At 37.3% G+C, this 16,607-nt stretch overlaps 1 protein-coding gene across 1 annotated transcript; it reads right to left on the minus strand.

Annotated features, from left to right (window-relative positions):
* Window positions 1-375: 375 nt before the first annotated feature.
* On the minus strand, window positions 376-14,736 carry LOC145777100 (CDGSH iron-sulfur domain-containing protein 2 homolog A-like). Its single transcript, XM_082588389.1, has 3 exons — window positions 14,578-14,736; window positions 3,110-3,324; window positions 376-2,131 (listed from the first exon to the last, which is right to left on the minus strand). Exons 1-3 carry the CDS (start codon window positions 14,672-14,674, stop codon window positions 2,036-2,038), a joined length of 408 nt encoding a protein of 135 aa, XP_082444515.1. The 5' UTR covers window positions 14,675-14,736; the 3' UTR covers window positions 376-2,035.
* Window positions 14,737-16,607: the final 1,871 nt, after the last annotated feature.

Below are 16,607 nucleotides of genomic sequence, written 5' to 3' on the forward strand. Positions count from 1 at the left end.
TTACATGGCTAAATGCAGCTTAATCATGATAAAGAAATACATCCTTTCTTTTCAATGGCTGACAAGTCGGTTGCATATAGGCTACAAAATATTTAGGGAGGGAGTAATTGCGCCCTCTTTTCCCCTGACTAGGCTACGCCCTTGCTCTAGTTTCAAGGACAGGTATAAGAAACGGCCAGGATTAAGCATACAAAGAAGCTTTCTCAGTCCAAGGATAAAGAATTTCACAATCAATCTCGAAGAAGGAGAGAAAACATATTAATTTGTGGAGCATCAATCAAATTTAGAAGATTTGATCGAAAGCTTCGAGACTCTTTCGACATTGTTCTGACTGTAACTTGCCAGCAATCTATAGAAACACTGAAAACACCACAATCAGATTTAAACTTTTTATTATACCAAGTTTAATGGAAATCGGTTAGTACCGGCAAGGTGAAATTTTGGAACGTAAAATTATCATTGTAGTTGGTGCAAAGGCACAAAAGCAAATAGAAAAGTATGGAAAAAAACACTCCCAATGAAAAATTATCATGAACAAGCACACGGAGCAACAACAGACAATAATCCACTGATGTCGCTCATGCATCAGGGCAACATGAGAAAATTACAGTTGTCTAAAACAAAACTAGCAGATTATTCGAAATCAAATGGTTTGTAACTACCTCTTAGCTAGCCCATAGCGTGATGCAAGCCTAAAATGCAATCACATTATAAGGAACTAACTCCTTTGTTGGGTGATAATTGCCTGCAATTTCAAAATTGGATGCTTAGCTATTTGTAAAGACACTGTTTTGCTAGGAATACCCAAAACCAACACTAAGCCAATTCACAAAAATATGGAAGGCATTGATTGGTCCTTGCCTTGGTTTCTAGCACACTTCCGTCAAAAACCTGCGCGCAAGACATGGCGATTGAACTCTACAAGCAGTGTTGCCAAGATAATTTAATTAGGTATAATTCTTCAAAGGAGTTTTAAAACACAAACAAGTTCTACCATAAAATTATTTTTATTATTCTACAAGAAATTTAATTTTAGGCCTACATTTCACACACACATAAAATACCTGTTTAATATACTTTTGTTTCTACTATTCAATAAGGATTGTTAGCCTAGTCGAATAAAATTGTTAATGTAAATTAATTGGTGAAAATTTTTGATTTGGTCTAGTTTAAAACGTAATCACAGCGTGCACTGTGCAGTGCATGCCTTGCATTAACAGGGAATAAGGTCATTGGTATGTGGCATCAGCATTCTTCGCTACCTTTCCATGAGAGCAGGTGCGCATTACTACGCGATACAATTCGAAAACTAAAATCACTAAAACGAAGCACAATGAGTAATGTAAACACATTCTCTAACCTACGTGACCAAGAATCTAGCAGCACACAAAATGAAACTTAAAAACATTTGGCAAGAAAGCTATCAATATAAATGGGACGAGAAACAGGAAGATATGAGTTACTACACATACAGGCGGAACTTGTCAGAATTTTAGATTTGTATGTTTGTGCTTAAGTTCAAGCATGATGTGCACTGTGCAGTAAAAAGTTTTTTCCAAATCTATGAGCACTAACAAAATGTACAACACCACTTATTTTTCAAAGTGCGGTAGCATGGCGTTTCTACAAAGACAAACAAGTTCGATGACAAGTTTTAGAAGTACACTGTAATCGATAGCTCTCAAAATGCCGCGATTCAAACTTGTTTGCTTACGACACGTTAGACCTACTTGTCTATAGTTTTAGAAGTCTTCTGCAATTAAATCACAAAAAACATATATGAAATCACAACAATCTTTTTCATTGATTGTAACAGACAGGAGTTGTTGTAAAATTGCATAAAAAAAAACCTACAGTGAAAACGACTCTCGGTATTCAGCGTTTAAACTTCTCAGCGAATGCAATACAAAATTATGGTTCGCAAATATTTTGCATGTAAGAATTAAAGAGTATGAAGAATTATTTAATGCAATCTACCAACGATTACGAATAAGCCAAATAATGACAAAGCCAATGTGTTAAAGATATGATTTGGTTAAGTAGATTTCTGCTTCTTTTCCATAATCAACGATGCAACGTTGTCTCCAGTGGCAGCATTAAATGCATTGTGAGAACCATCACAAAAAGGAAACTGGAAAGAAATACATGATGGTGGCAGTAATAATGCAAAATACAACTTACATAGGGTTGTTCAGTCTTTAATGTGTCTATGATGACAGTTAAAGCTTGTGTTATGTTGATATATCATCAGCTAGTTTAAAATAGTGTTTGATTTAGCTGAATTACACTTTACAAAAAGCGACCATGTCAAACTGAAATGATTAAGCCTTTTTATCAGCAAATAACAAATTAAATAGTTTCAATAACAAAATTATGTTACACAGTTTCTAAGCAATAAAGTACAAAGCAAAATCCGAGGAAACATTCTTATGTAAGATCTATATATTTTAAAGGCTTTCAATGATTGCATTTTACTTTCTTAGAAACTAGAAGTTTTGGATTAGAAAATGTGAAACTACATCTGCTTTCAAGTTATTTGACACACTAAAAGCGTCAACTTTTTTGACTGATTGGCAAAATGTTTTTTTGTAATATTAGCTTTGAGATAATGTTACATTTCTAATTGACAACAAGCTACTGACAACGTTAAAAAATTAGTTGAACTGATTATCAACTTTCTGAAGTGGACACTGGACGTGTAAATAAGCAGTGTTTTGCATATAACCAATAACAATATTTCAAAAACACAGATCAGAGTACTGATTTGATGCTTGAGATCACCTGGTCAAGAATTTCCCAGCCCACAAAATCGATGGCAGATAAGGATCAACACACACATGTGACCACATTTTTAAATAATGGTTAAAACACAGAAAAGATCGCATCGGAGATGTGTAAACTATAGGATTTTACTCTAGTCCTACTCCTATATAGTAGCCGATTGCCAAGACAGCTCAAGTTTTGATATAAAATTACTGTTACATTCATACATTGGATTACATGTAGCTCGAGGGCTTCGAGTTAGAAAAGCTAACATATATCAACACTTGTAGACCAATAAAATGCTTATAATCCAATCATGGCATTATCTATGCAATAAACATTTTACCTTTTTTGATTGCCAACATCTGCACATGTTCGTTTTTTCTCCAAGATCTTCAACATCAATTATGTCATAAGCTTTTTCCTTTTCTTTATTGATGTTGAAATTAATTGGATGTAGCTTCTTTTTTCCGTTGAATTTATCATAATACGGCTTAATTGCAAGATACCCGGCTCCTCCAACAACAGTAGAAAACGAAACTAAGTGAATCCATTCCTTCACTGAAAACATTAATAGGCTACTATTTTCAAACAAAGCAAAAGTTTAGTAATACATTAACAAAACAAATCAACATGAAGAATCGACTGCCGAGAAACAAAACAAATCAACATTAGATATCAAAACTCAAGATCTTTCCTTCATTAGATCCATGTTTTGAAAGATACAAAACATTTCACATTCTGTTTTTGTAAGGAATGTGTTTTTTTTAAAACATTTAAAGTGGCTTTTTTCCTGTGCTAGGCCAGGGATATCTATAACTACGGGATTGGAAACTCTGTGGAACTGAAAACCATTTTATACACCGATAGGGTCAGTTTACTTTGTGCGCTGCTGTGATAAATAATCACATAAATTGACCTCAAAAGGCAGCAAGTAATAGGCTAAACGAACAACCAAATATGTAACTATCAATTCACCTGCTGTAAATTGTCGGTCCACGACATTAAGGCGCGAACAAAACGGCGCGAGACAAAAAGGCGCAGAAAAAAGGGCGCAGAGACAAAATGGCGCAGAGGCAAAACGGCGCAGACAAAACGGCGCCAAAGTCAATGTAACAATTTTTTTTTCTTTTGAAAATACTTAACTCAAGCGCGAAGGTTGATCAATAATAGTTTTGATTCAAACGCGTTGCTCACTTCAAGTTCATTTGGGAAGCACGAAATAACATTATTGTAAAGAGAAACTGCTGTGCAATAATATCTAATTTGTGATAATTAAATAAGTTCAATAACACTCAATGACATTCTTAATTCAAATGCGTTGCTCCTTATATTTGAAGTCAAGTTCAGTCGGGAAGTAAAGACCACATTTGGCCGGGGAGCAATTTGAAACAGCGTACATTTGTTTGCAATAAGTTCAAAGATTGTGTCGCATCATTTTCAAGACAAAATACGGCGAGATTAATATTCCCGCATCACACTTTGCGTTCTGTCTCTCACACTAACAACCGTGACGGCTTATCAACTGCCAAGAAACTATTTATTCTGTAATTATCCAGCTGGCAAAAGTGCGACCACAGTGCTTAGATGTGAAAATTGTTTGTTTTGAAAGGTACGAAGATCGGAAACAAATGTTTGCTTGAGATGTAGGCAGATTTGGCTACAAGCCGCAAAAATATATTCTTACACAGCTAACAATTCCATTGATTTTGCATTGATGTTGATTCAAAGTCTGGCAACGTTGAATCAAAGTTATAGTGGCGGATATTGTTACCTGGATAATTGCTTTGTAGTACAGAATTAGCGCACGTGACAGTTCAGAGAGATGGGTGTCAAAGATAGGATGCAAATCAATACCACAGTTGGACGGAATCTATGGCAAACCAGACGGGTTTTATTTTTACTTTTCGAGCTGGGTACAAATTGCAACGGTTTGCCGATGATTAGCGAAATCAGGAATTGTTTATTTACTACGTTTCTGCAGTAATTGTGAATGGGCGTAATTGTTGAGAAGGTGTCTGTGCTGACTAGGCAGCAACGCACATTACAACTGATACTTCATACAACTGTTTACAATTCTGGTTAAACTTTAAAGAGTTTACTAGTTCTGTGTCACATTAACACTATGATGTATGTTCCAGCCAGCAAAACTGGTCCTTTTTACATTGATTTATCGTCAGCAGACATTGAAACAATGTAAAAAAGACCATCTTTGCTGACTGGGAGAGCATGTACGATCAAAGCATTTTTCTACAAACTGCGGCAATCGGACTTGTTTTCATCTCACCGACCTCTGTGATGTCACAACGGGAACTTTGACTGTTGAAGTTTTTGATTCAAGCGTGCTATTTTTAGCTCCTTACCAGCTGTGTAGTTTTGAGAATGGAATGTGGCCTACGAAAATAGTGGTAAGGTAGAAAAACACGGTTCACACTCATTGCTTGTTTTGAAATCGCCAAGGTTTTTTTTTTCAAGTCTTTTGCGCTGTCTGGTAAAATAATTAATTTGCAATGTTCCTCAACTGAACGAAACTGCACAAATGAAATTACGCACTGCATTTCACAACAGTAGGCTACTTTTTTTCAGCAATTAAAAAAAAATTCTCCAAAGTTTTCTGGTTTAAACTTTTGGACATGCTTTCCAACACTTCCCTCCCAAGCCGAAATAATTTGTCCGTGTCCATTCCTTGGAGGCCAGTCGCCGACGGATGACATCAAAAGCATTTAAACTTCTTTAAGGAGCAACGCATTTGAATTAAGAATGTCATGGAGTGTTATTGAACTCATTTAATTATCACAAATTAGATATTATTGCACAGCAGTTTCTCTTTACAATAATGTTATTCGTGCTTCCCAAATGAACTTGAAGTGAGCAACGCGTTTGAATCAAAACTATTATTGATCAACTATAGCGCTTGAGTTAAGTATTTTCAAAAGAAAAAAAAATTGTTACATTGACTTTGGCGCCGTTTTATCTGCGCCGTTTTGCCTCTGCGCCATTTTGTCTCTGCGCCCTTTTTTCTGTGCCTTTTTGTCTCGCGCCGTTTTGTTCGCGCCTTAATGTCCTGCTTCGGTAAATTGTAAGGACTACGCTTGCCTGGTTTTTTTATTTGTTTGTATTCCATTAGTGCAGTCATGTTGTATTTTGTTTGCTGCTTGAAAAATTTCCAGAATAACTATTGGTTATAGTTCTGATCAGTGGCGGCTGGTGGCTTCCTGAATTGGGGGGGCTGCAAGCTGGCATATCCAGGAATTGTTGGAGGGCGATATTAGACGAGCTTCGCGGGTGTGTCGCCGAAGGCGACACCCACGGCGGGGGGTCCGGGGGGCCTCCCCCAGAAAATTTTTTACGATTACATTTAATTTGGTGCATTTAGAGAGCATTTTCGAAAGAAATTTGGGAGTGGAATAACAGTCAAAAATGTTGCTGTAGAGCTTGAAAAGTACTAATATTTCAAATTTTTATATTCAAAATAAGTGCTAAATACAAAGGAAACTATGTTCTATGCACTTTGTCGTTTTCTCAATAGTTTGCTTAGTTTGTTGTCTGCAAATATTTATTGTCGATCGCCGGCATCGGGTACGAATGTCCATATACGATCCACAAAAAAAAATACACAGAAACAAAAGACAAACAGAAGTACATTCACAGCAATGACGCTGAAGTAAGCAATAAATTAATTAATCAATCGTCCATTTCAGATCATGCGATCCATATCACACAAATTAAACATGCGAAACAAAATCAATTCAAAATGAAATATGACTTAATCTGTTCAAACACCCAACTATAAAAATAAATTTAAACTTTATCAATCGATGAATGTTGATATCACTTCTGTGCCATAGCAGCCATCAAGGTTAGGTAATATATACTTAGGTAATATTTACGGCATACATAGATGATAGTGGTAGGTAGTTTTGTAATGAAGGAGGTAGTTTGAGTTGCGATAGCAGTCAGACATCATCAGGGAAGCAACAATAGTTTGACGATGATTCACATCTTCCAGCAAAAGAAAAGGCACATTTCCGTTGTAATGCATCAAATGTTACACAAGACTTGATGTTCACGTACGCTATAATGTTTGGACAAATTGTGAATAATTCTAAATGCATTATTGAATGCAACACGCAAGTGATTAATGTCACGTTGGTGATAATTTTCCTAAAGGAGACATGCATACATTGGGGTACAAAATGAACGGAAGAGAACATTTTTAACTTCACTGGAGCTCTTGTAAAATTTTGATTTTAATTTATTAGCAAAACAGTATAATGATCGCACTTGTCGGTTTACATCCTTGTCATCACACATTGCCGTGTCAAGAAATACACCCAAATATCTGATGCTATCTACAAATTTGATTTGACTTCCGTTGAGCCGTGAAATTGGATTTAAATTTAACTTTAAGTGATTAGTTAGAAAACACATAGCAAACAACTTTTTGCAGTTAAAAACGATCTCATTACAAAGTGCATAATCTTCGCACACACGCAGTATATTGCAGCATACACGCAGTATATGTAACCGTAACTACATCTTTATTGGAGCACCCTGTAGGCTATATACCCACTGCTCCAGAACTAAAAATGCTTAAAAGTTAACAATTTTTATTCTTTCCTACAAAATTATCTTTTGCCAGCTGAAGCCAGCTAGCAACTCTGCATGTATCACAAAACAGAAGGACAAAGACAAAATCTCAATTCTATCACAAGTATAAATGCTCACTGGATGGCAAGTATAAGTCATAACCATTAACCAATTAATCATTGATCTCGCTCAAGCCATAGGTCCCACATTTCATCTTTGCTACGCATTACTGAGCATCACATACAAAGGACAGCTGACCTTTATTTATAGATAAATTCCATTCGGCGACTTTTTGCATTGGCAAAATGGTCAATTACCCTCTCATTGAAATCTTTGGTTTCAGTTATCAAGCTATTTTCTATTGACACCATGGCTAATGCAGAAAGTCTTTCAGTACACATGGTGCTGCGAGAAAAGGTTTTAATCCTTTTTAGTGACGAAAAGCAACGTTCTGGTTCTGCTGTTGACATTGGAGTGGTAAGTAGAATTTTAGCTAGCTTTATTACTTCAGAAAAAGTTGATTGCATTCCTTCCAGGTTTAGCAATGAAAGCAGCAGTCATTTCTAATTGACCAACTCACTGAATGCATGTCATTTCTAGAGTAGAGAACAGACAGCTCCGGTTTAAGCTTGTCTTTAATTAGCATAGGGTATGCTTCACAACATTTTTCTAACGCTTTTTCTGGAAACTGTCTTGCATATTGTGAAGCATTTTTCAAATTAAATAAATTGCTTGCTTCAAGATGATTGGTGAACTTGAATCTCAAGATGATTGGTGAACTTCTTTAGCATCAATTATTTGGGATTCAGGCATTCTCCGTGTGGGTGAAAGTGACTCATTCTCTGCAGCAATGCCTTCCCCACTCTTTGTATTGCTGACAGAAAATTATCTTGTGAGCACTGCACTTTGAATGACTCAAGCTCCACAGACTGCAGCTGAGCAAACAGTATGTCAACATGAGGCATGATTTTCGAAAAGAAATCTAACCAAAATACAAATTTTGGATCTATGAGCATTCGTTTTATACCAGCAGCAGCAAAGCCAGTCACCGAAGAGTTGCTTTGTTTTAAAGTTGAGCAGCATTCTATCAGTGCGTCTTTTACCTCAGATACAGCATTCACTGTCCTGCTTTTAAAATTCCATCGTGTTGCTGATGGGCGAGGAATACGCCTTTGAGCAACTTAGTCCAAAGCAGCCATTCTTTGAGGAGATTTGGAGAAAAAACTTGGGATTCCTGAAAGACTGTTAAAAAAGACTCTGACACTGGTATTCTGCGAAGTGGCTTTTTGTATAACCAAGTTTAGCTGGTGTGCATAACAACGGACAAAGTGTGCATTGCTATATACTTGCTTGATTCTTGATTGCACACCATTTCTTGCACCATTCATAGCAGCAGCACCATCATAAGTTTGTGCTACAAGTTTGAATGTATTGCTCCCAAGCAAAACTTCCAAGTTCCTGATTCCTGAAATAGGATTGAAGACAAAGCTTCTGCCATCTGGTTAGCAGGATTAAAAAAAAAAATCTTTCAACAGGCTTCCCATGACTTTCATACCATAGTACAATTACCATCTGTGTCTTCTCTGAGATGTCAGTAGTTTCATCACACATGATTGCTACAAACTCAGACTGTGATATTTCTTCTTTGATTTTGCTTTTGCAAAGCTCAAGAATCGTTTCTAAAAGCTCATTTTGAATAGTTTTGGACGTACCTTTGCAGAATTAAAATTATTTTGGAAGCTTGAGTCAAGATTGGAAGCAAAATCAATTAACCCTATGAACACACCAGGATTTTTTGAGCCTTAACTTTCATCATGTCCCCTTAATGGCAATTCAAATTTGCCACAAAATTTTATGCAATCTATAATCTTTGACAATACTGTTCTGTTCTTCATCATTATGTTTAGTAATGGAGAGTTGATATCCAGAATCTATGAGTGTAGCAATATTAACTCTGCCAAGCACTGAAAGGCTCAAAGTACTGTTCATGTGGAAAGTTGATCTACTATGCTTCTCTGTCTTTCTACTTAGATGTTTCAGGTCTTTCACACCTACTTTGGTCCAGGAATGTTCTTGATCTCCACCAAACAGTAAACAGGGAAAGCAAAAGAAAGCACTTTCACTGTTGCAGCCACACAGCCAGTCATGATGGGAGCAAGTCTTTTAGGCGCGCACACTGTGGCGTCTGGATATTTAGGTGCGGAGCACTGTGGCGCCCGGTCATTTAGGTGCTATTCCTAGTAAAGTCTGTAGATTGTAACAGCTTGGCAGCTTGCCAGAAAATTATATCATGGCTTCCGTGAGTGAAGCTGCTTAAACCGGCAATGCTTTTCACATAAAACGTTATATTGAACAGAAAAATATATTGTTGTTTCATTGATTTATTATTGTTTTATTTGTTGTTAGTCCAGGTTTGCGTTGGTGAAAGCTTTATCAATAAATTATTCAAGCTTCCGAACACTATTGAAAGTAATCCTACGGAAGTATCCCTACGTCGTAAATCATGGCAGATCCATAGCAGGCCTCGAAATTCCGGCGGTCATGGCGGACATGACCTCCGGAATGACCTTGAATGTCTGCCGAAGCCGACTCATTGGTCGGTCATAAATGACCGCCGCAAAATTCTTGACAAAAGTAGAGCTAATGCAGCAAAAATATATTTTAAATTTGAATTGTTACAATTGTTTGTTTAACGCGAACAAATACGGAGCTGAAACAATAATAGTACAGACAATTGCTTTAAAGATCACATTAGAGTGGCGTGGTTAACGAGCTGATGGCAAAAGTAGCCATTTTTACATCATTTCAACGCCTTGCAATGTTGCCTTGAAATAAAGTTGTCTAAAATTTTCGGCAGGATATGTATTCTAATTTTAACAATGAGGTTTATTGCGTTACATTGATCGTTTGTTAAAAAGAAACGTCACAGAAAAGCAAGTCTCAGCTGGGTTCCGCACGTGCTTAGGCGAATGTGGCGACCTTATTCACGCTGATACTGATAGAAATAGAAGTTCTGCACAGAAGGGAGGTTGTTAGACTAACACTATTGTGTTAGTTAGTTAACACTATTGAGGGCTTACACTATTGAGTCACTAATGCGCATTTGTCTGGACGGTCCTGACATGGAGATTTACAACCCGCGCCGGCAGTAATCGCTTGGCACAACGATTCTATAACGCGAAAACCACGGAATAAGTGATCGTAGTTGCTTTTGTAATATATAAAGGAAATTTGGATTGTTGTTTTCAATTGTGTTTATTGCGTCATTATACGACTGTCATTAACGCACTGATTTATTTGCAAGCAATCTGCTCCAGTATACTTCAGGGTCGGTTAATTAAGCCATCAACCATTGCAGAGTTATTCTGTTGTAGAAAATCGTCTTCTACAAACACGACTACACAATACTGTTAGTGTGATTTTGTGCAAAATCTACATGTAAAAAATATGTCCTGTTGAGATATTAAATGTCCGCTGAAAGGGCTAGTCTGGTAGGACATGCTTGACCGCCGGAAAAAAATACAAATTTCGAGGCCTGCATAGTCTTTGCCTGTCCTTTTTTGGCTACGGTAATAATATAATATTTTGTGTGAAAATCATTGCCGGTTCAAGCAGCTTCACCCATATATTTTTCTGTTTAATATAATATTTTGTGTGAAAAAGCATTGGCGGTTTAAGCAGCTTCACTCACGGAAGCCATGACATATTTTTCTGTTCAATTTAACATTTTGTGTGAAAAAGCATTGCCGGTTTAAGCAACTTCACTCACTGAAGCCATGACCAACAACGCACACGCATTAACAAAACAACATATTTTTCTGTTCAATATAATATTTTGTGTGAAAAGCATTGCCCTACGCCCCTACCTGCCAAGCTGATACAATTTTCAGACTTTACTAGGAATAGCACCTAAATGACCGGGCGCCACAGTGCTCCGCACCTAAATATCCAGACGCCACAGTGTGCGCGCCTATTAGACCAGCGCCTAACTGTCAGCGCCTAATAGACGTGGACCCGTCATGATCATCATACACATTTTTGTTAAACTTCCTTGCATAAGGGTTACCTCTACTGGTGGATGATTGGGAAATGTCAAGGTTTGGAGTGGGTCTTCCTTGTGTTTTGATGCTAAGTTTTTCTTGTAAAGACAACTACGAAAACCTATACAATTTTTTTCAATGACATTACAGAATTATCCATTGTATATAAATTGCAAAATGTTCCAATTAAAGTGTAAATTATTATAGCATAAACCTGTTAAGATAAATGAAATCATAGTCAAATTTTTTAAATGAAGGTAAATTCAGAGTCAAAATAAGAGTATCCAATATCCATATATATCACTCCTGACGGATCACTGAGTGGAGACAATTATCGTTAAGCTCCTTGCCCTAGGAAATACTATAGCCTACCAACCATCAATATCATACAGTAGGCCTACCAAAGTGGTCCCTCAGCAGCATGGAGTCACATGCAAAGATTAAAACTGCGCAAAGATCAAAACCCTAACCTTATTCCTAATCCTAACTCTAACCCTTAACTTAATTAACCCTTCCTAACTTTAATCCTAACTCTGGCAATACCTGATTGTAACTATGGCAACAAGTGTGTAAAAATAGCCACTTTGTAATAATAATAGGATGGAGAAAGAAAACCGGACATAAAAGAAACCCATCCTCATGCAAAAGCAGGTTTTGATGTGGCCCAGGAAAGCAAGGTGTTGAGCTCTTTCTATGGTCAGACTGCACGTCACACAGTAGCCTACGACAATTGAGGTTCGAGTTCCAGTTTAAGTTATATTCTTGTCCTAGCACTTTTGTTTTCTTGCTCTAGTACATCCTATGACCTGTTGAATACCCTAACCCTACAGCTATCACTCCTACATTCATGGCTCATCGCTACTCTGCGAAACAAAACCTAACTTTAAAAAGTCTGTAAAATTATTCGGTTAGGGAGGGCTGTTTTCCATGCAGCCCCAACAGATTCAAAAATTGCTGTAAAATACCAAAAGAGGTGGAGCTTCAAGGCTATTTTTTAGCCAATCAGAGCGCTCGAAATCCAAAATCTGGGGCTGCAGAGAATGTTGTCCAAAAGCCATGTTTCCAAACGAAACTTTAAATATTTTAATTTTCGATTTGCAATCCACAAGTGAAAAAAGTAATCGGGTCAGACAAACACAGAGGAAAACATATTTTCCCTTTTTTCTCTTTCTTTCAGGGGGGGCTGCAGCCCTGCAGCCCCATGGCACGAGCCGCCACTGGTTCTGATGACATCGTAACGTAAACGGATTGGTTTCATACTGGATTGGTCTGTGAACAAGTTGATGATACAACAGCATATTTCAATTAGAGCTGGGCGATATTGGTAAAATAATTTCGATACGATATTACCAAAAATAAAACGATATTATCTAAGTTTCGATGTTTTACGGCGAATCACAAAGCACGGCTTTCTATAACTGCATGAAAAACATACTGAGCACTGGTACTGACATGAACAACATTGCAAACAATGCTGCGATTTAACTGTCGCAAACTAAAGATTTTTGGACAAAAATGTCAGCATGTTGACATTGCAGGGTTTTAGGCACGATCTCTTGGAAACAATTGAGCCACTAAGTGAAAACACCCTTTCACTACTAACACTGGTGGCTTGAATGCACAGAAGTTTTCTTGCAACTTTTGCAAATGTAGAAAAAGTCAGTGCATTATCTCGCCACCATGTACAGATGCAGCTGTCCTTGTTAATAGTTTTTGATGCAAAATAGAGATGCAGCTGTGAGTAGCAAAACAAAATAAAGTATCTACCTAGCTGTAGCTACCGTAGGCTACGGCCGCTACACTATGCTACGGCCGCTACGCTATGCAACGTAAATTCAAATTCAATTCAGTCACACGTGGGGATCAAGGAGCAGGATTGCGTAATCACAAAGACTGCTTGTAATGCGTAAACAATGCACACACGCTTGAGGGTTGTCTGCGCATGCGATGTCAGACGGCTCGCAATGCGTAAACAATGCACACACACTGGGTTGTCTGCGCATGCAATGTCTGTGTCACTGCGCATGCAAAAATGTTGCTATAATTTCAGTACATTTATAAACGATAAAATCGGAGCTTTGTGAATAAATATCGCTGCCGAAAAAATATCGTATCGTATCGAAATATCGTAATATCGCCCAGCTCTAATTTCAATAATTGCTGAACACTCCTTATTTACTTCTGATCCGATTTGCAGTAGCCTACGCAAAATGCTAAAAAACAATAGTAGGCTAGGCGGTTTTTGGACTTGTTACATTAATTCATTTTTTGGATTTATCGTTTTTTCTATCAGCGTAAATGTACTTCTAAACATCAATTAAATTTTAATGTGAGTGTACATTTTTTATTATCATTGTAAAATCGAGTTTTGTATATCTTTTAGTCAGTATTTTATTATGATAATCTTTCTGTAGTCGTGGTAATGCTATGACCCTACTGATGTATAGCACTGGATAGAGTTTCCAATGCCGTAGTTATAGATATCCCTGGCTAGGCAGATTACAATTAAAAAAAACATTGGTTTGTAGCAGGTGTTACTGGAGTTAGGATTAAGCTTAGGGTTAGAATTAGTATTTTTCCTGCTAAGATTTCAAAATTTTTCAAATAACAAATTTTTGTATTTAACGGTTTTGCACTTTTCTCAAATTGAGGCAAAATTTCCTATCTGGCAACACTACTGTGGGAAAAATAGTCACTGCCTAAAACGTTATGATGAAATAGGTAAAAAAGCATAGAATATATGATGCAACAAGTATAGGCCTAATTCAATTCAATTTGTTTTTCCTTGTTGGATGCATTTTTTTTACCAAATCTTTTAAGATTTATGGGTTAACCACAATAGCACTGGTCAACCCAACACTATGGGTTTTCAACAATCTACATTCTACACCACACCACTTTTATGTTGTAATAAAATCATAGTAAATTCTTAAACAAGCAATTTTTGCTGCCAAAACAAAATTTGGCAAATGTGTAGGTTTGTCAACGTGTAAACAGTGAGATTCTCAAAATAAATAAAAAAAGAACAGAAATCTAAATGCTTTTTGTCAAACCACAATTATACACAATATATATACAGCTTTAAAAAATAAAATGAACTTTTTAGAGATAAAACTACAAACCCAGCCTCCTTACTAATTACCGTACTTATTATCGCACTAAAATGCAAAAGGTTGTCACTTACAGTTTAAGTTGAAAAATCCATCAAATGATTTTGGAATTGGAACACTCTTAAGGTAGGAAGGAAGCACATCTGTGACAGCATAAGATAAAATGTTCATATTGTAGGAACATACATAACCTGCTGTTGGTCACTGGGCTAAATATTGACAAAGCAAAACTGCGATCTGAAATACATAAAATTTGAGTAAGTGGACTTAAACAATTTAATAAACTTGTGGAATTCGATACATAAACTCAGTTCAGTTTGTTTTTATTTCTGATCATCACAACAAGAAAAAAAATGTGACAAACATAGCAGAGCTCTGGAAAAAAGTAGAAGCGACAAAACGCGGACGTTATAACTTGATTGATTGATTGAATCTTTATCCTCGGACTGGGAAAGCTTCTTGCAGAGCTTAATCCTGGCAGTTTTGCATACTTGTAGAGGCTTTAAATCACTGACGCAGGCCCGGTCACCGAGATTGACAAAGTGAAGTTTCCGATTGTTGAAGTCTTGTTGCCGGGGAACTATTCCATCCATTAGATGCCGCTAAATGGAGAGCAGTCCTTAACGTGCGTTGCTCAAGCGCACACCCCGAGAGTCGAACCAGCGCCGCTTGATCTTGAAGCTTCTTCGTTCCAGAAGTGACGCGCTAACCAATTGAGCTATCGGGGCTTTGGTAACTTGCATGATACCAAAGCAGTTTGCAGGCTATAACATCAAATTATAACAATTGGACAATCAAGCTAGCCCAATTGTTCATCTGGTTAATTCACAAAAGTGGCTCACCACCAAGCACAATTTTACTGGTAGCATTTGTCAGCTTCATTTACTCGCCGAATATCACTAGCTTAGATAGCATTTGGCTCAATCACCATTTGTAATTGTTAACTTAAAGGAGACTCGAACTTGTAGGCAGGTTTGCTGATTGCACAATTAGCGTTCAGCAACAAGCAGCAGGGTTGCCAGACTGAAATTTGAAAAAAAGGCCAAACTCACCAAAAAAAAAGGCCAAATTGAGGCCAAATAGGAAGAAAAGATGCCAAAAATAAGCCAAACTCAAACAAGATAAAATAAGCATTGTAAGTCGTGACTCAATGTGCCAGAATTCGAGCTTGGATTTGTTCTTGTTGAATAGGCCTATCAGCATTTAGAAGCAGAGATGCAAGACTATGAAAAGGTCTTAAAGCCAAAACAATACAAAAGGTTTGGTTTTTGGGTTTGAATCTTTATCCTCGGACTGACAAAGCTTTGATAGGTTATTCCTGGTAGTTTTGCATACTTGTATTGTAGAGGCTTTTGACGCCGGGCTGGTTACCAAGATTGACAGAGTTAAATTTCCGATTGTTGAAATGTTGTTGCTGGGGAATTATTCCAATTCCATCCATTGGGTACCGCTGAATGGAGAGCAGTCCTTAGAATGCGTTGCTCAAGCGCACACCTCCGAGAGTCGAATCAGCGCCGCTTGATCTTGAAGCTTCTTTGTTCACGAAGTCACGCGCTAACCAATGAGCTATCGAGGCGGACTTAAAAAAAAGCCAAACAAGGAAAATATCCGATAAAAATGGCCAAATGGATATTTACCTGTTTCTATCAAAATACTGTCTATAATATTCATATTTCTTGATATTTTATGACTTGTAGCGGATTTTAATAAATTGTAGCAAAAACATTTCTGAAAGTAGCTTGAAAAATAACAAGTAGGCTATAAAAGATCTGTAGCGGATGAGTTTAAATCTGCTACAGTGGTGAGATCTGGCACCACTGGCTGGCTTAGAGGTGAGCGCAGTCTGACTCGGCGCCAGCGTCACATCACAAGCATTAAACAACCAGCGTTGCCTAATGGTTAGGGCAGAGGAGTAGTAATTTCGATTTTGTGGGTTCGATTCCCACCCTCTGCTAATACTATTATTTCTTCTGCAACTGAACTGAGTGCAAGAAGGATCTTAATGACTGCAATCAATGAAGTTTATAAGGAAAATTGTGACTAAAACACAAAGCAATTTCACATTGAAAAGCAGGCACTCTTCGACGAGTGGGTGATGTTAAAG

The sequence above is a fragment of the Aplidium turbinatum genome, chromosome 9 (genome assembly GCF_918807975.1).
Source record: "Aplidium turbinatum chromosome 9, kaAplTurb1.1, whole genome shotgun sequence".
In the NCBI taxonomy this organism is placed as follows: Eukaryota; Metazoa; Chordata; class Ascidiacea; order Aplousobranchia; family Polyclinidae; genus Aplidium; species Aplidium turbinatum.